The sequence below is a fragment of the Heterodontus francisci genome, chromosome 5 (assembly GCF_036365525.1).
Source record: "Heterodontus francisci isolate sHetFra1 chromosome 5, sHetFra1.hap1, whole genome shotgun sequence".
NCBI lineage: Eukaryota > Metazoa > Chordata > Chondrichthyes > Heterodontiformes > Heterodontidae > Heterodontus > Heterodontus francisci.
In genome coordinates, this window is record NC_090375.1 from 39,446,244 (window position 1) to 39,465,251 (window position 19,008).

The window sequence follows — 19,008 nt, forward strand, 5'->3', positions numbered from 1 at the left end:
GCCCATATGGAACTTTGCACAGGTGCAGTTGTACCAGAGAGCTAGACCTTTATCAGAATCTGAAAACTGGATGCTTGCCTATGATTCTATTTTTGGGGACAATGAGGTATGTTTAAAACAAAGTTAACAAAAAAAAACTACTAGTGGCCAGATTTTACTGTCAATAGCTTGGACTAGTTTGATTTGATCAGATCTCTTGAAATTTGGGTGAATTTGGATTTTGGCTCAGGTTCCTGGTAGACCTTAGCTGTATCAAAATATGCCAATAAATGATAATGTGTTAAAGAGCAATTATCATCCTTCTCTGAAGGGAACTGCAATTGTATGCTCGAGTGCCTAAACCAATATTTTTATCATCGTGACAGCACGGTAACGAGCCTTGCATTGATTTTTTTTTGGCACACGGTGGTAAAACGGCTCAAAAGGCTCCCTAATAATGTTACTGGTGCAACAATGTCTTCTTAAATCACATAGTTAACATTTTGTCCTTTGTATTCCTAGCATGATAATTATAAACCATGGAAAATTAGAAAGCTAATGGCAATGGTGTTGTACAGTATTGGAGTTAATGTGTTACAATATTTCTGTCAACATGTCTAATACCATCTCAGTATATTACACTGAAAGATTTCTCAGTGATATTCCAGTTTATATATTTGAAAGGACATTGTCACCAAGAATTTCTGACTTGCAGGCAAAACAATTAGTGACACTGGCTGCTTGAGTCTGTCAATTTTCAGGATCTGCGTGGTCGAATTTCAGTGCGAATATGAGGTCAAATCAAAAATGTGCAAATTGAAGTGTTACTGTAAAAATTGCTGCAGATTATTGTTGCTGATCCTTCTCTGTGCCCCCACCCCTAACACTGTTTGACCTGTTTTAGATATTACTTGTTGATATTTGCTCCTGTGACAGACTATTGTAGTTCAGGTGCTGATTGTTAATACTGTAGTACTACTGCCTGTCAATACTGCACTGCACTTTTAGCTTTTAGAATTGTTTTCTTTATTAATAGGCAGTGAAACGATGGAGTGTTTCATCAGCAGGAAGTGATAAAACCAATCTCAGTGTAAGTACGGTGCTTTCTAACTGAATTCTTAACAACTCACTGTATGCAGGTTGCCTCTGGCACAGTGCTCGGTGGAATGGCCTAGTAACTGCAGAGAATTCTCAATGGGAGTCCTGGAACTCAATGACTTCACAGCAATAAACTCTGTGTGTCAAGGACTAAATACAGAGAGAACAGCTTGTATGGAAAGATGCGTCTGACAGAGGTCGTGACAGACAACTAACCTTCACTTATGCTTGTTTATGGGACCCTCTTTGTGGTCTACACTTGGCTTCTGTAACCACTTAAGCTTTGTGCCTGCCTGTTTCTCTTTCTCATTTTTTTGTCAATTGCACAGAAACGTTGTTATGGTCTACCCAATTTATGTAATCTACTGAAAGAAAGTTTAATGAAACCACTTCCTAATTCGAATTAGGAATAAAGTGAAATCATTGAAAATATCCTAAACTTACAGCTTACATTATTTTACACACTAGCTGCTTTCCAGGGATGACATTACAGGATCCTAAGGAACATTAAAGGTTATAGAATGAAATTATATACGGGGTAAAGCTACTGGAACCTCAGTGCTGTTTAAAAATGAAAGCCTTTGACAAAATCAATTCAACTGCTTTTCTTTCAATGTCCAATCAGTGTTTCTAATGCCAGTTTCAGAAGACCCAGATATGGCTTCTGTTACCAATCGTACAATGCAGTGCCATGTAACAAATCATAATAAATGTTGTGGTTACGAGGTTTCTGAATTGAGCTGTCACTTCAGATTGTTACTGCTGTTGCGAGGGCAGAAAGTGAGCCAAATTGAAACAGGTTGTAGAATGAACCAGCCTTGTTCATGGAACTGCAAGCCATCTCCTAGAGAGACTGCAGTAAAAATGACAAAATATGTGGGTCCTGAGTTTTCTTCACATTTGTACCCAGAGATGCACCTATCGCATGCACAAATCAATTACGCGGCCTAAAAGATTGTGAAAGTTTAGGTGTAAGTAAGTTGCGCTCGTTAGTACAATACGTCCAAGTCGCCTCAATCTTTTATGTCCATCAAACCTTCCATCTTAACAAATCTCTGCTGCAAAATTAGTCTTGCCCCGATTCTCAATTGCGAATTTATTTACTTGTCACAGCAACCATTTTGCTCTAAGGAATATTTAATCATCTCTGTGTGCACATTTCAGGAACTGACACCATGAACACGGATCTCATGCGATGTAAAAGCAGCTTGAAATAGGAAAATAGCACTCGGTTCTAATGCAGCTTCCCAGCTGAAAGAATCATTTTTCTCCTTCAGATGCTGATCGGTTTGCTGTGTACTTCCAGCATTTTCTGCATTTATCTCAGTCCTAGTATGCATTGATGATTAGAATGAATGGGAAGCAATTTGAATAGAATTCTGGACGTGGGTTCCCCTGGACTTAACTGTAATTAATAAGTTATCCATTCTCCCAACAGCAAGAGAAGCAGACTCCAATCAAGCGGCCTTGGGAAGGAATCCGAAAGATGCAGTCTCCACCCACATGGATAAAAAAGGAACTGGATCCCACCCATCAGTCTCCCTTAGAATTGAGAACAGTGGAATGGGAGAAAACAGGAGCAACGATACCACTCGGTGGACAGGACATCATTGATCTTCAGACTGAAGTCTGACCTGAGGAGTTACTTATTTTTTATTTTAACACAGATTGGTTTCTTTTGAAACCTTATTACAATACAGATATCTTGTTCTCAGAGAGATATTGTTTTAAACCTTTGTGATGCAGTCAGCGTCGTGTTGTCTCACTGCGGTGAGAAAACACGTTAGCGAACACAGTAACCGTAGTCCAGAAACTCTTATCAAAGACAGTAATGGGCAAATATATATATATATAAATATATATATAAGTATATAAAAAAACAAGTAACTTCAGTTTAGTGTTGATTGCTTGATATGCAAGCATTTTTTGCATCAAAATTTAATGGCATTTTCTTGTCATATTGTGTATTATATTAAAAAATGAAATTTCAAACAGTAAATACAATGAACATACTTAAAAAAAAAACTGTGATGTACCTGTCAAGATTTTAGATATATAAATTGAAAGCACAAGGCCTTGGCTGCCCTGCTGTATAATATGTAATTATTACACTTATTGACTTTTAGCTTAAATATCTTTCTACTGTGTTTAATTTCCTGTTAAGTTAACAGACTTTAACAGTGTTATGTACAATGACAGAGTAAAGCTAATGTTATGCCATGTGTTTAATAATCGTTGACCCTCGGAGATTCTACTTTTATGGTTGGTTAAACTGGTTCTGGTTTCCTATATCTGTGTTTGTCAGTTTTATGTACAGTTTTCAGAGCACAAAATGAATGTCTCCTTTCTAATAAAAGCGTAAACTATGAACAGTGTATTGATTAAAGTTCATCATAACTGTGCAAGAAAAATCAGAGACTGAGATTATCTAAAACCTAATGCTACAGAAGTTTAAACTTGCCATTTTTTCGTGGTGTGATCCAGAGTTGTGCAGAATCGTTATTTTGATGAAAGAATGTAGATTCATTCTGAGCTATTTGCTCACTGAAGTCTGAGCTAACTCTCTGAAAGAGTCATCCTGGTCATCTTAAAATAATGGGCATTTTTAATATTGCTGGTGTAATATATGCTTGCAATACATTTTTGATGTAATTATTTGGCAATTATTTCAATCTGAGGCAAGACCGCCCCTTCAACTGCTTATGATATTTATTGTTTGGTATGGTACTTAATCACACAGACAGGACGGCTCCGAGCTTCAGTCACTATCTGTGTGGAGTTAACCAACCTCCATTGAAGCAACAAAAGCAATGTTACAGTTTCCCACAGGCACGTTCCTGATCAATATCTCTTGATCCATGCTGGGATGTACACACACATAAATATTAAATAAGGACAGTATTGGATTCATCTATGATGCCCTCCATGACCAACAAGCCTGTCAGTAATCACTGTGAAGGTTCACACTTGCTCTTGCAGATATCCATTTAAAAACTGGACTTGCTGTGTTTTATCTCCCTCTATATAAAACATTAGTTCGGCATCAGCTGGATTCCTGTGGCCAGTTCTGGGCACCACACTTTAGGAAGGATGTGAAGGCTTTGCAGAGGGTACAAAAGAGATTTATTCAAATGGTTCCACAATGAGGGATTACAGTTCCGTGGTAGTCTGGAGGTAGTCTGTTCTCCTGAGAGCAGGGAAGACTGAGGAGACTTGATAGAGGTACTTAAAATCATGGGTAGAGTATATAAAGAGAAACAGTTTCCAGTGACTGAGTCAATAACCAGAAAACACAGATTTAAGATGATTGGCAAAGGAACCAGAGGTAACATGAGGAAAAACTTGTTTTGCGTGACGAGTGGTTGGGATTTGGCACGCATTGTCTGATAGAGGGGTGGATACAGATTCAATAGCAGTTTTCGAAAGGGAATTTGAGTAAATGTTTGAAGGAGAAAAAAAATTGCAGCGCTATGTGGGAATTGCTCTTTGAAAAAGCTGCCGCAGACCTGATGAGCCAAGTGACCTTCTGTTGTGTACTATTCTATGATTCTACTCACAACCTGAGAGACAGCCTCTGACAGACGGTCCCTGCTGAATGCCCCGGGACCAGGGATTTCTCATCATAATAAATAGGAGCTGTTTCTCAGCGACTGATACTGGCTAGTTAATTGCTTATTGTGGAAGCTCAATGATTGAATATGTTCTAGACAGAAAGTGAGAGATTTCTGAATACTAACGACATCAAGGGATATGGGGATAGTGAGAAAAAATGGCGTAGAGGTAGATGATCAGCCATGATCTGTTTGAATGGCGGAGAAGGCTAGATGGGCCGAATGGCCTATTCCTCTTATTTCCTATGATTGCAGTTTTTGGGAAAATAACTTCAAGGCTTAGCTCATTATCATTTTAAACACCTGCTTCTGGATTTTAAGAGCCTTCGATGTTGGGATCCATGGCAGGGGGCAGGGAAGGGCGGAGGCTGAAAATGGCCCCGGATGAGGCCCGTCACAGACCTCGACGCCTGCAGGGCCTGGCCCAATCCTCCCAGCAGTGGTGAGACACCGTGGCAGCCTCCCTGTCGCTGGGTGTTGGGACCACAATTTGAATATCTAAGTCACTTAAAATAATTAAGTAAACTACGTCACCTCCTGATGGTCCCAGGACCGGGACCAATTCCCTCAGGGGGGTGTTTGCTAGTGCTGTTGGGGAGGGTTTAAACTAGAATGGCAAGGGGATGGGAATCTGACCATGGAGACAGAGGAGAGGGAAGCTAGGATAGAAATGAAAGACAGAAAGGTAAGAAGCGAAAGTGGAAGGCTGAGAAAACAAGGACGAGAAACAAATGGGGCCGTAGTGCAAAATAAAGCGAAAATAACTAACAATGTTAAAAAGACAAATCTAAAGGCATTGTGTCTTACTGTGCGGAGCATTCGCAAGAAGGTAGATGAATTAACAGCGCAAATAGATATAAACGGTTATGATATAGTAGAGATTACGGAGACGTGGCTGTAAGGCGACCAAGGATGGGAATTGAACATTCAGGGGTATTCAATATTTAGGAAGGGCAGGCAAAAAGAGAAAGGACGAAGCGTAGCATTGTTAGTAAAGGAGGAAATCAATGCAATAGTGAGGAAGGATATTGGCTCCGAAAATCATGATGTGGAATCTGTATGGGTGGAGCTAAGAAACACCAAGGGGCAAAAAACATTGGTTTGTCTATAGGCCCCCAAACAGTAGTGGAGCTGTAAGGTATGGCATTAAACAGGAAATTAGAGATGCATGCAATAAGGGTACAACTGTAATCGTGGGTGATAATCTACATACAGATTGGTCAAACTAAATTAGTAATAATACTGTGGAGGAGGCAAGTGACGGGTTTTTAGACCAATACGTTGAGGAACCAACTAGAGAACAGGGTCTCCTAGACTGGGTATTGTGCAATGAGAAAGAATTAATTAACAAACTTGTGCGGGATCCTTTGGGGAGGAGTGACCATAACATGATAGAATTCTTCATTAAGGTGGAGAGTGAAGTTACTGAATCCAAAACTAGGGTCCTGAATCTAAATAAAGGAAACTATGAAGGTATAAGGTGCAAGTTGGCTAAGATAGATTGGGTTGACGGTGGATAGGCAATGGATAATATTTAAAGAACATGTGCATGAATTACAACAATTATTCATTCCTGTATGGCACAAAAATAAAACCAGAAAGGTGGCTCAATCGTGGCTTACAAAAGAAATTAGGGATAGTATTAGATCCAAAGAGGAGCATGTAAAATTGCCAGAAAAGCAGCAAGTCTGAGGATTGGGAGCAGTTTATAATTCAGCAAAGGAGGACAAAGAGGTTGATTAAGCAGGGGGAAATAGAGTATGAGATTAAATTTGCGGGGAACATAAAAACTGACTGTAAAAGCTATAAATATGTGAAGAGAAAAAGATTAGTGAAAGCAAATGAAAGTGAAAGCACTCACAGTCAGAAACAGGAGAAATTATAATGGGGAATAAAGAACTGGCGGAACAATTAAACACATACTTTGGTTCTGTCTTCACAAAGGAGGACACAAATAACCTCCCAGAAATGTTAGGGAACCAAAGGTCTAATGAGAGCGAGGAACTGAAGGAAATCAGTATGAGTAAAAAAAAAATAGTGCGAGGGAAATTAATGGAGTCAAAGGCTCACAACTCCCCAGGGCCTGATGATCTATATCCCAGAGTACTAAAGGAAGTGGCCCTGGAAATAGTGGATGCATTGGTGATCATCTTCCAAAATTCTATAGACTCTGGAGCAGTCCCTACAGATTGGAGGGTGGCAAATGTAACCCCATTATTTAAAAAAGGAGTGTACAGACCAGTTAGCCTTACATCAGTATTGGGGAAATGCTAGAGTCTATTAAAAAGGATGTGATAGCAGAACACCTGGAAAGCATAAACTGGATTGGACAAAGTCAGCATGGGTTTACGAAAGGGAAATCATGCTTAACAAATCTACTGGAGTTTTTTGAGGATGTAAATAGTAGAATAGATAAGGGAGAACCAGCGGAGGTGGTGTATTTGGATTTTCAGAAGGCTTTTGATAAGGTCCCACATAAGAGGTTAGTGTGCAAAATTAAAGCACATGGGATTGGTAGTAATATACTGGCATGGATTGGGAATTGGTTGACAGACAGGAAACAGAGAGTAGGAATAAACGGGTTTTTTTCTGGGTGGCAGACAGTGACTAGTGGGGTACCGCAGAGATCATTGCTTGGGCCCCAGCTATTCACAATAAATATCAATGACTTGGGTGAGGGAAATAAATGTAACATTTCCAAGTTTGCAGACGACACAAAGCTGGGGTGGGTGGGGGGGTGGGGGCGGGGGGTGGTGGGGAGCGGAATGTGAGCTGTCAGGAGGATGCAAAGAGGCTCCAATGTGATTCGGACAAGTTGGATGCGTGGGTAAATGCATGGCAAATGCAGTATAATGTAGATAAATGTGAGGTTATCCACATTGGTTGGAAAAACAGAAAGGCAGATTATTATCCAAATGGTGATAGATTGGGAAAGGGGAGGTGCAACGAGACCTGGGTGTCCTTGTACACCAGTCGTTGAAAGCAATTATTCAGGTACAGCAAGCAATTAGGAAGGCGATTGGTATGTTGGCCTTCATTGCAAGAGGATTTGAGTACAGGAGCAAGGATATCTTACTGCAGTTATACAGGGCCTTGGTGAGACCACATCTGGAATATTGTGTGCAGTTTTGGTCTCCTTATCTTAGGAAGGATGTTCTTGCCTTGGAGGGAGTGCAAAGAAGATTTACTAGACTGATTCCTGGGATGTCAGGATTGATGTATGAGGAGAGATTGGGTCGACTAGGCTTATATTCACTAGAGTTTAGAAGAACGAGAGGGGATCTCATAGAAACCTATCAAACTCTTAACAGGACTAGACTGGCTAGATACAGGGAGGATGTTCCTGATGGCTGGGGAGTCCAGAACTAGGGGTCACAGTCTCAGGATACGGGGTTATGCCATTTAGAACCGAGATGAGAGATTTCTTCACTCAGAGGGTGGTGAACCTGTGGAATTCTCTACCGCAGAAGGCTGTGGAGGCCAAGTCATTAAACATATTCAAGAAGGAGATAGATATATTTCTTAATGCCAAAGGGATCAAGGGATATGGGGAGAAAGCAGGAACAGGGTACTGAATTAGACGATCAGCCATGATTTATTTTGAATGGTGGAGCAGGCCCGAAGGGCCAAATGGCCTACTCCTGCTCCTATTTTCTATGTTTCTGTGCAATCTTTGGCCCAGCAGCCGGCATTCCCGTGCCTTCGAATCCCCATCTGGGGAAATGAGGTGCAACACTGGTGCGGAGGGGGGGAAGGAGATACATTTATCAGTGTCGGGGGGAGGGGGTGAACGGGATGAAATTAACATTCTGGGTGTAGGGGATGGTGGGTAGGGTTGTAATTTAAAGTTTATGCAGTTTGAGGGGGAGAAGGTCAGATGGTAGAGGTAAGTGTTTTTTGGCGGGGAAGGGCAGATAATTAATTGTTATTGGGGGCATTGGGAGAGGTGCAAAATAAATGTTTTTACTTGGTGCATTCGATCTTTTAATATGTAAATTAGCCAGTAGGGCTACCAGCCCTTTAAAAATGGCGTCAGCTGCACACAGGCAGCTGATGCCATTGCCAGGGACGGACAACCCGCCCCCTCCACGCTATTTAAATAGCCACCGCGCTTGGAATCATGGTGGTTCTTTGGTGTGCGGCCCATGCGGGCGGGCCACCATTTTTGAAGCTCGCCACCGATCCCATGACATCTCCATGCCTTTTTAAATACTTGCTGATTACAGGTAATAACTCTTAAATGTAAACAGGAAACACAACGCAGAAAATCTGCAAATGTTGGAAATCTGAGAGGAAAACACTGGAAGCACTCATCAGGCCAGGCAGCAGAACAGGCCAGCGACGTATGCCAATGTTAATTGTATATACTGCATATATATATTTGTATATAAAAGCCGTTCTTTCCATAAATGCTCCCATACCTGATAAAAGTTTCCAGCAAGGAATGTAACTATTTTTCAAATCCTTTTTATTAAAAAAGTTGAAAATCCTTGTGTTCAGATTTGGCATGTTCCGCCAAAGTACTGGAGTGCCTCAGTAGCGAGATGCTTATCAAAGGTGTATAAAATTGCCCTTGTAATTACATTTTGGTTCGGCACCAAGAACTTTCATCTTTGTTAGGAAAAGTAGACTCCTCTGATCACTACTAAATGTTTCCAATTTCACTTTCCTACCTTCCTCTCCTGAAAGTGTTACAAGGAAGGGCATCCCTGCCCATGTCTGATCCACATGTCCTGTGTCTACAATTGCACTTTCCCAAAAAGTTTCCTGGTTAGTTTTGATGAGCCGTTTTTTTTTTGCCCCTGTCTAGTCTAGAGGTCAAAGGTAACACTTCTTTCTCTGCTGTGGCTGAGTTTAAAAATCCCAGCAAAGACGGTGTTTTCTTTCCCAAAAGCATAACATTTGTAAAAAAAAAATACAAAACAATTCAAATTGGACATTTCAGAAAGTGTACTAGAGATCAGATTTATTCGATACGGAACATGAGGTGCCTCACAACTCTTGCCATTCCGTTTTATATACAATTAACATTGGCATTACGTGGCAAAAAACATTTTTTTGTTGCTTACAGCCCGAGGGGTTTTACACTGGTTCAAGCCCCTCGGTATACGATGGCGGGAGTACCTTACACAGCGGCCTTTCTCCATTGAGCCTTTGCAGCGGCTGCCCCAGACGCAGACAGGATATTTTTGGACTCATATTTTCCTCCACACAAGATCAGGGGGCAGGTTGTTCGACCTTGCTCATCTAAGAGCGAAGTCCAAAGTACGGAAAGTCCTCATCAGGGAACTCCTCTTTGCTGACAATGCTGCTTTAACATCTCACACTGAAGAGTGCCTGCAGAGTCTCATCGACAGGTTTGCGGCTGCCTGCAATGAATTTGGCCTAACCATCAGCCTCAAGAAAACGAACATCATGGGGCAGGACGTCAGAAATGCCCCATCCATCAATATCGGCGACCACACTCTGGAAGTGGTTCAAGAGTTCACCTACCTAGGCTCAACTATCACCAGTAACCTGTCTCTCGATGCAGAAATCAACAAGCGCATGGGAAAGGCTTCCACTGCTATGTCCAGACTGGCCAAGAGAGTGTGGGAAAATGGCGCACTGACACAGAACACAAAAGTCCGAGTGTATCAAGCCTGTGTCCTCAGTACCTTGCTCTATGGCAGCGAGGCCTGGACAACGTATGTCAGCCAAGAGCGACGTCTCAATTCATTCCATCTTCTCTGCCTCCGGAGAATACTTGGCATCAGGTGGCAGGACCGTATCTCCAACACAGAAGTCCTCGAGGCGGCCAACATCTCCAGCTTGTACACACTACTGAGTCAGCGGCGCTTGAGATGGCTTGGCCATGTGAGCCGCATGGAAGATGGCAGGATCCCCAAAGACACATTGTACAGCGAGCTCGCCACTGGTATCAGACCCATCGGCCGTCCATGTCTCCACTTTAAAGACGTCTGCAAACACGACATGAAATCCTGTGACATTGATCACAAGTCGTGGGAGTCAGTTGCCAGCGTTCGCCGGAGCTGGCGGACAGCCATAAAGGCGGGGCTAAAGTGTAGTGAGTCGAAGAGACTTAGTAGTTGGCAGGAGAAAAGACAAAAACGCAAGGGGAGAGCCAACTGTGTAACAGCCCCGACAATCAAATTTTTCTGCAGCACCTGTGGAAGAGCCTGTCACTCTAGAATTGGCCTATATAGCCACTCCAGGTGCTGCTCCACAAACCACTGACCAACTCCAGGCGCTTACCCATTGTCTCTCGAGATAAGGAGGCCAAAGAAGAACTAAGCACTTTGTTGACCAACTGACTTATCAGGACAGCCTGATTTTTCACTCTCTAACATCCCATTCATATTGATGATCTATTGAATGGTCATCAATTTGAAATATTAACTCTCTCTCTCTCTCTCACAGATGCTGTCTGACCTGCTGAGTATTTCCAGCAATGTTTTGTGCATTTTTCAGATTGTCAGCATCTGCAGTATTTTGCTTTTGTCCCATTCATATTACTGGATCATCAGGATAATTGCAAAATCAGGCATCATTGATTGACAAACAAAACCAACCAACACTTCAGCAATTGACCTAATTACAGGGGCATTGTAGACTTTAATTGATATGCAAATCATATTATCCCTGAAGCATATCACTGTTTATAGTATGTGAAGACAACAGTTGGCCTCCAGTGTTTATTATACAGTGCCTTTAGAGCATGGCGGGTTTAAACAGCCACTGGCTTTCTGAACTGTGGATTTTAAATAACAAATTGTCTATTGGCTTCAAAAACAGATCAGTACATAAAATGGACCATTGTATACTTTTTGAATAGCTTTTCAGTGCATTGTTTTCTCCATCCTCTACTGATTGCATATTCACAAATATTTCCTTCCCAACAGTCATGATCTGTCAAATCGAAAGCTTTTGCTCACTCAATATTGGGTATTGTGCAGCCATGTGAAATAACGACTGAATGTCTCCTTTTTATGGTATAAATAAGCTGACTATAAATAGCACTGTGGTGCTGGATCAGGCATGGCATTGCACTCTTTTCAAAACAAAAGGCTAAACAAGTTACATCCATCAGCTAAGGATTAGCCTTCTCCCTGGGGAGCTTTGACCTTTTGGAGAGTTGAGCCCTTCAGCTGACAGACTAGCAGTGATGATCAAGCATTGCTTGCTTCTGGCTAAGTGAGGCCCCAGGCCTTCATTTTCTAAAGTCTCATTGCATTTTAAACCAGTATGAGGCCACTTGCTGCTGTCATGAATTTACTCACCATGCACAGGATGGGGGCAGTTTTTGTCATTGCAGAAAATGTTCAGCATGTTAAGACAGAATCATTTTAATTCGGTTGGCTTAAGTTCTCTTTGTCTATGTATTATCAAAGATTTTCCTCATTAGAAAAAATATTTATTAGTTGCTGTGGTACTCACTTGTTCCCAAGAAATCCAGACAACTGGATCCTTAGTTACCTCAAATGTATTAAAAGAATCCCTTGTTTAACAATTTGATACCTAAATTGTATAAATAGTGATGTGAAATCTTTTGTCACTTGGATACATTTTCCACAACGCGCACAGATACTAGCCAGAATGTTTTGGTGCTAGCTTTGCGCTGCTCATTTAACACAAGGCCAGCCTCAATATATCTCCCAGAGTCAGTCCTGATTAGATATTCGGTGCAAGTTCCTGCAATGAAATGTGCTAATCGCTGGAAGTTCACACATTCATTCCTTAAAGGTTAGCAGCAGCCACTTAAAGGGAAAGCCATTTCTGACAAGCATTCTTTTTTTAAATGTGATTTATTAATATGTTAAGTGAAAGGAGAATTAAGTTTTTTTTTAATGGATGCAGCAGTTGAGGTGCTGCTACTAGAATCTGTGGACAGGTGGGTCGCCCGATATTCATCTGTAGTGCATCTCTACAGAGGCAACTAGTCTATCTTCCCAGTATGTGCTGGCTCAGCAGATTTAATATGCTCGCCACTGCCAGTAGTAATTACACAAAATTAGGAAGATGGTTTTGGGTTTAAGAAATCAGCCACAGTAAGGCTACTTACTGACCAGTACTTTATATTAAGTATGGGTAAAGTAGGCTTGTCATAAATGAACCAATCTTTGACTGATGAGAACAGGGTGCACAGAGAGATAAGATCACTGCAGCGTGATACTGAATCTGCACAGACTGCGTTGTTTTTCACATGTTTTCTGGCAGTGTGAGTAGCCCTTGGTCCCAGGCACGTGAAGACCTAATTAAAATACAGCAGTGGGGGCCTGATGATGGAATTTGAACCCCAATACAATTTTTAGAGGTTTTCTGAAAGGTCAGCACCTGGTGCCCAGCTCACCAGCAGCAAAGGATGCCAAGTCTGGGGAGGCCTGGAAGGATCTAGAAGGGGCACTTACGACTGTCTTCTGCTGCAATTGTAGACAGATGGGCAAGATATTTAAAGGGATCTTTGAGCCATTTAGTGACTTTGGCAATAGCAAAAGGAGATCTTAGAATTCAGAGTTTAACATGGGACTTTATAGAATTAAAAATCATTATGGATTTTTTCCTGTTAATTTTATTGAAGATTTTTAAATTAAGTAGCATCACTAATTTTAGATCTGATATTAATTTTGACACTCGCCAAAAAGGTTAGCAATCTTGCTGAACACAACTAAATGTTTGGACTTTCTTCAATCTATTAGACCTGGCCCTCATAGACTAACCAGCTCCTCAACTGCAGTCTAGAATAAATATATTGAGTTGTTAGGATTCTTATTCCATTGCAACTACCTGCATTACCATCTGTTTTAGCATGAAAGTTATCCTGTATTTTGAATAGATGGTTCTGTCATTTGATTTGTGTTTGGAACCCTTCCCTCTGTTCTGTGAGTTTCATAAAGTGATGCTTAAGGTCATGGCTTTTGATTGTCTACAATATTATACACAAGATTTAGTATTTGTGTAAAACCATATAATTGTAACCTCCTTTCTGTAGAAACTTCAATATTTTAAGCTTCTTACCTCTAAGAATTGTTCTAACTGTTAGCATAATGGGACAAATCCACTTACTTAATAAAAGCTGCAAAAGAATGATGGTTGCTCACAGCTGTGTTTTGAGCCAATAAGTGGGTTACCAGTGGGCCATGATTTTTATCATCAGCGTGTCCAGTCGACCATGGCTGGAAGGTGACCCTGTTCACAGACATGAATGAGTGTTCATTCAGCACGCACTTGGCCCAAAGTTCGTAAAACCCCTTCTACTACTTTTATCAGTGAAAGAAATTTACTTTCTACAATAGGATCCAAATTTGAAATAACTTGAAATGAACAGTCCCATCTCAGGAATTGTCATCTATTCATTTCTCATCCACGTGTCAATCCATATTGCTTTTTATACAAGAAGGTTTCTAACTAATCCTTCGAGGTGCAACCCGAGTCAACTGAGGAAAGCCAGTGAAAGACTGTTGTTGCTCAGTGGAACCATTCAGATGCTCAAGGCTAACCTTCTGGCACCATTGTGGTGTTGGTTGAAGGGTGGCAAAGGAGCAGACATGGGTGGCACAGTGGTTAGCACCACAGCCTCACAGCTCCAGTGATCCAGGTTCAGTTCTGGGTACTGTCTGTGCGGAGTTTGCAAGTTCTCCCTGTGACCGCGTGGGTTTCTGTTGGGTGCTCCGGTTTCCTCCCACAGCTAAAGACTTGCAGATTGATAAGTAAATTGGCCATTGTAAATTGCCCCTAATGTAGGTAGGTGGTAGGAGAATTGAGGGAAAGTGAGGATGTGGTAGGGAATATGGGATTAATGTAGGATTCGTATAAATGGGTGGTTGATGGTCAGCACAGACTCGATGAGCCGAAAGGTCTGTTTCAGTGCTGTATGACTCTATGCTGACATCCTGAGAGATGCCAAATGTACCAAACTCTCATGGCACCACTGCCACTCTTGTTGGCTTCATCACTTCCAGTAATGTGCAAAAAAGTAGCTTGCAGAGTGTGAGTGTACAGCCCACCAATCTGCCCAAAGTGAATACCACTCTGGAGGAAATTGTTGAGAGTGATGGGTAGGTGGTGAAAAGAGTAGTTGTCAGTTGTTGCTGAGAAATTTGGACAGATGAAGAGCTGTATTCATCCTTGCTACTCTTGTGAGGTCATTGCACTTCTTTCAGCATTGAATCCCTGTCTTGGGGATAATGCTGGTGTTACAACCAGATGAGAAAGGGGTCTATCAGTTCCCTCTCAGCCTTTGCCTGGTTTGACCATAACAGGGTTTAAATTTTTTTAGCTCCCTCTCAGTGAATCCTTGTTCATTTCTCCAATTGTAAGGCAAAGACAGATAGGTTTCCTTAGATTTAAACAAGAAAGGTGTACGTTTATTAACATTAAAACGCTAATTCGATTAGAACTCCTACGAATACGCGACGCGACCATGCATACACGATAAACACACACGCAGATAGAGACAGAAAAGTAGAAAGAATAAAGGGAAAAGGTTTGAAGCAATAGCTGGGGTTTACTTTACTGTCCTTTGAGTTTGATGTAGAGTCTTTGATTGCAGGTAAATGTTGCCACTTTGTGGGGGCCCAATGCAGGTTTTCAAACTTGTTTTGGTGTAGGAGTTTTCTCTCTTGAGGTTTAAGTGGCTTCAGTGTATTGGAAATTCGTGAGAGAGAGGGAGACAGGGAGAGAGACCTTCCTTCTCTGTTGTCTTCAAAGCAGTCTCAGTCTTCAAACTGTCGTGTGAGCACAATTCAAAAACTCTGGGCCAGCAGGTAAGTCATGTGACTGTTTTTTTAAAACAAACTCTCCTGCATTTTTGTAGATTCCTTTTATCATCGCAGACACCTGCAGTGGCAGGCAGGGTGGGGAGGGGGTGGTGGGAATGGAATGCTGGCTTCAATGTCTAATGATCAAAATCCATTTGGGTTAATTGGATCAGGGAGCAGTTCCATTGTCTTTTCCTAGACAGCTGTCTCTTAGAATGCAAATCTTTCCAGCCACTGCTGATCTCTTTAAATAATTCATCTCTTCAGTCCAGCATCATCTTAAAATTAATGTTTCATATGATGAAATTAATATGCCTTATTCGTGGCAACTGGGGTCTTCATGACACTGGTGGCATTGACCCTGTTCATGACCTCTGCCCAGATCTGAACTACTGTTACCCTTGGGCTTTCCTCCATGTAGTTGGGAAGAGAGCCTCCTTCCTTGCCCATGATTAAGTCACTTAAAACCTCCAGTGAGACATCTGAGAATTGGGGGCTGCTCTACTGCTCATCCCTGTCTCTCGATCAGCCATTGCGCATTAGGGAAAGGCTTGCTACCAGATCAATCAAAAGAAATTGCACAGCAGTAACTGCAAACAAGGATGCAAACTCACTTCAGAAGGTGCATCCCTTTAAGCACTGTTCAAGAAGTGGATGCAGAAGTGCAGGCTGTCCAATTCATGACTGGATCAGGTGGGCAGCCCGCCATGTGAATGTAATGAAGCCTTAAAATGGCCTAGGCCTCATTTTGGCAAGCCAGGTGATCCTGCCACTTAATCTGTCCACCCCATACTCACACTGAGTTAAAATCGGGGCTAAAATGTTCCTTCAGATGCTATTTCACACTGACAGCTGATCCATCTCTTACTGCCCTTTGAATGCTTAACATGTCTATATTGCAGAAGCAACAACAGCAACAACTTGCATTTATATAGCGCCTTTAACGCAGATTCTGTAAACTTCAGGTCATCCAAAACTCTGCTACCTGTGGCCTTACTTATTCTTTCCTGTTTACCCATCATCCCTAACCTACATTGGCTCCCGGTCAAGCAAAGGCTCGATTTTAAAAGTCTCTTCCTTGTTTTCAAATCCCTCCATGGTCTCGCCCCTCTCCATCTCTGTAATCTCCTCCAGCCCCACTGTCCTCTGGGATATCTGCACTCAACTAATTCTGGCCTCTTGTGCATTCCCGATTTTAATCGCTCCATCACTGGTGGCTGTGCCTTCAACTACCTGGGCCCAATTCTCTGGAATTCCTTCTCTACACCTCTCCACCTTTCTACCACTCTTTCCTCCTTTAAGACACTTCTTAAAACCTACCTCTTTACCAAGCGTTTGGTCATCTGACCTAATATCTCCTGATGTGGCATGGTGTCAAATTTTGCTTCACAATGTTCCTGTGAAGCACCTTGGGATTTTTTTTAATATGTTAAAGGCTTTGATTATACAAATACAAGTTGTTGTTGTAGAAGAGCACACATTTTGGCTACAACTTATTCTTAATGTACTGATATCGTGAAGAGCTTCACATAAAAAATACTTGTAACAAAATCAAGCCACATGGTGCACCCTCACGGCGAAATACATGATGGGCTGCAGGATGAATACTTGACTATCTCTTTTTGTGTTCTTTACATTTCAATCAGTGCAAATAACTTTAACACTGCCATGGGGAAAGCAGGTTAACAGTGACCTGTGCTTTACTGATATTGCATATTACCCGTGTGGTAATCTGGACACATTTACTAATTCCCCTGTTAGAAACCTTCAATGGCACTCTTGCATACTGAGAGTTGGAATAAGTGTCATTGAGACCTTTTGAAATTCTCCAAAGCCTACCCAGACTAAGGTAATCCATCCCAGAGGAACTGGTTACATTTTGTCTGCAGGCATGATGGCTCCCCTTGGATTTAAAGACTTATGATTGTGCAACCGTTTTCTTTGACCTGGAAGGGCATAAGAAAATTGGATCGGGATGAGTGTCACTGAAATGACCTTGCAGGCATCAGCAGTCTTCCTCAACCATTATTTTGTCCCTTTTGGTCAAACAGTCAGTCCCTGCACCTTAACATTGGGTCTTTGGCCGATTGAATGTGCAAATGGGAGTCTTGTTCTACTGCACTTTCATCATCAGAGCAGAACTCCGAGAATTTCAAAATCTTAGACTATAGGTAGTGAGCTTCACTGCACAGACAGTGCTGTGCTTGTAGTCAAGATTGTCTGCAGCTCAACTGTAGTCTCCAGGGACAAATCCATCACTACCTCCAGGGCAAACACTAGGCTATCAAGGCAGTTGTTTTTTGACAGTCCTGGTTAATACTATAAACTCAACTCAATTCATAAGGGCAGGTGCAGACAGATTACCACTCTGTGAAACACTATTACACTAAAGTGCTGCACTACTACACTGTCACTTCGCAAATCTATTGCTTTGGAAAAAGTACTGGATCATACCACAAAGCAAACTCTTCAATTTAACCAATATACCTTTCAGTGGAAAGTACGGCAATGTGTAAAAACTTTCAGTGATTTAACAATGGAAACAAAAGGCAGCCTGATCTGCACCACTTGGAATTTATTGAACAACCTGTTGCTATGTCACGGAGTGGATGCAGGACATTCTGAAGGGGGAGGGTGAACAGTCAGAGGTTGTGGTTCACATTGGTACCAAAGATGTAGGTCGTGCAACAAGAAGTTAGGGAGCTAGGTAATAGATTACAAAGCAGGACTTCAAAGGTTGTAATCTCTGGATTGCTCCCGGTGCCACGTGCTAGTGAGTATATGAATAGAAGGATAAAGCAGATGAATGCGTGGCTGAAGAGATGGTGCAGGAGGGAGGGCTTTAGTTTCCTGGATCACGCGGTCTGTTCTGCTGAAGGTGGGACCTGTACAAGTCGGACGGGTTGCACCTGAACCAGAACAGGATCAACATCCTTGCAGGGAGGTTTGCTAGTGCTGTTGTGGCGGGGTGGGTGGGGGGGTTAAATTAATTTGGCAGGCGAATGGTATACAGAGTGGAGGTGGGGGTTGGGGGGGGGGTGGGTGATGTACAACCAAATATAGAAGAGAAACTAAGTCAGCCTCGAAGGCAGAATAAATATAGACCTGTTAAGGCACAAAGAATAATGCAAGGCTGGATTGCATCTATTTTAACGCTAGGAGTCGTATAAATAAGGCAGATGAATTGAGGTTTTAGATTAACGCATGGAAATATAATATTATTGCTATCACAGAGACATGGTTGAGGGAAGGGCAGGACTGGCAGCTCAATATTCCATGGTATAGAATCTTCAGGCGTGACAAGGAGAGGGTGTAAAAGAGGTGGTGGCATTGCACTAATGGTCAAGGAGTCAATTACTGCAGTAAGGAGGGATGATATGTTAGAAGGTTCCTCAAATGAGGCCACATGGGTAGACCTTAAAAACAAAAAGGGGGCAATTACTTGGCTGGGAGTGTACTACAGGCCTCCAAACAGTCAGGAAGAGATAGAGGAGCAGATATGTAGGCAAATCTCAGAGAGGTGTAAAAATAATAGGGTAATAATAGTAGGGGATTTCAACTTC

At 41.9% G+C, this 19,008-nt stretch overlaps 1 protein-coding gene and 1 long non-coding RNA gene across 12 annotated transcripts in view; one reads left to right on the forward strand and one right to left on the reverse strand.

Annotated features, from left to right (window-relative positions):
• adgrb1a (adhesion G protein-coupled receptor B1a) overlaps positions 1–3,447 on the forward strand; it is a 684,782-nt gene extending 681,335 nt beyond the window's left edge. For 9 of the 11 annotated variants that reach the window (XM_068031354.1, XM_068031358.1, XM_068031359.1 and 6 more), the window contains 2 exons: positions 1,016–1,069; positions 2,516–3,447. In XM_068031354.1, the coding sequence (XP_067887455.1) occupies positions 1,016–1,069; positions 2,516–2,710 (249 nt within the window). In that variant the 3' untranslated portion in view covers positions 2,711–3,447. The remainder of the gene's footprint in view (positions 1–1,015; positions 1,070–2,515) is intronic. The other 2 variants (XM_068031357.1, XM_068031365.1) reach the window with 1 other exon arrangement.
• The window catches only part of LOC137369815 (uncharacterized), a 148,971-nt gene that overhangs the window by 57,110 nt on the left and 72,853 nt on the right, over positions 1–19,008 (reverse strand). The gene's annotated exons all lie outside the window — the stretch shown is intronic.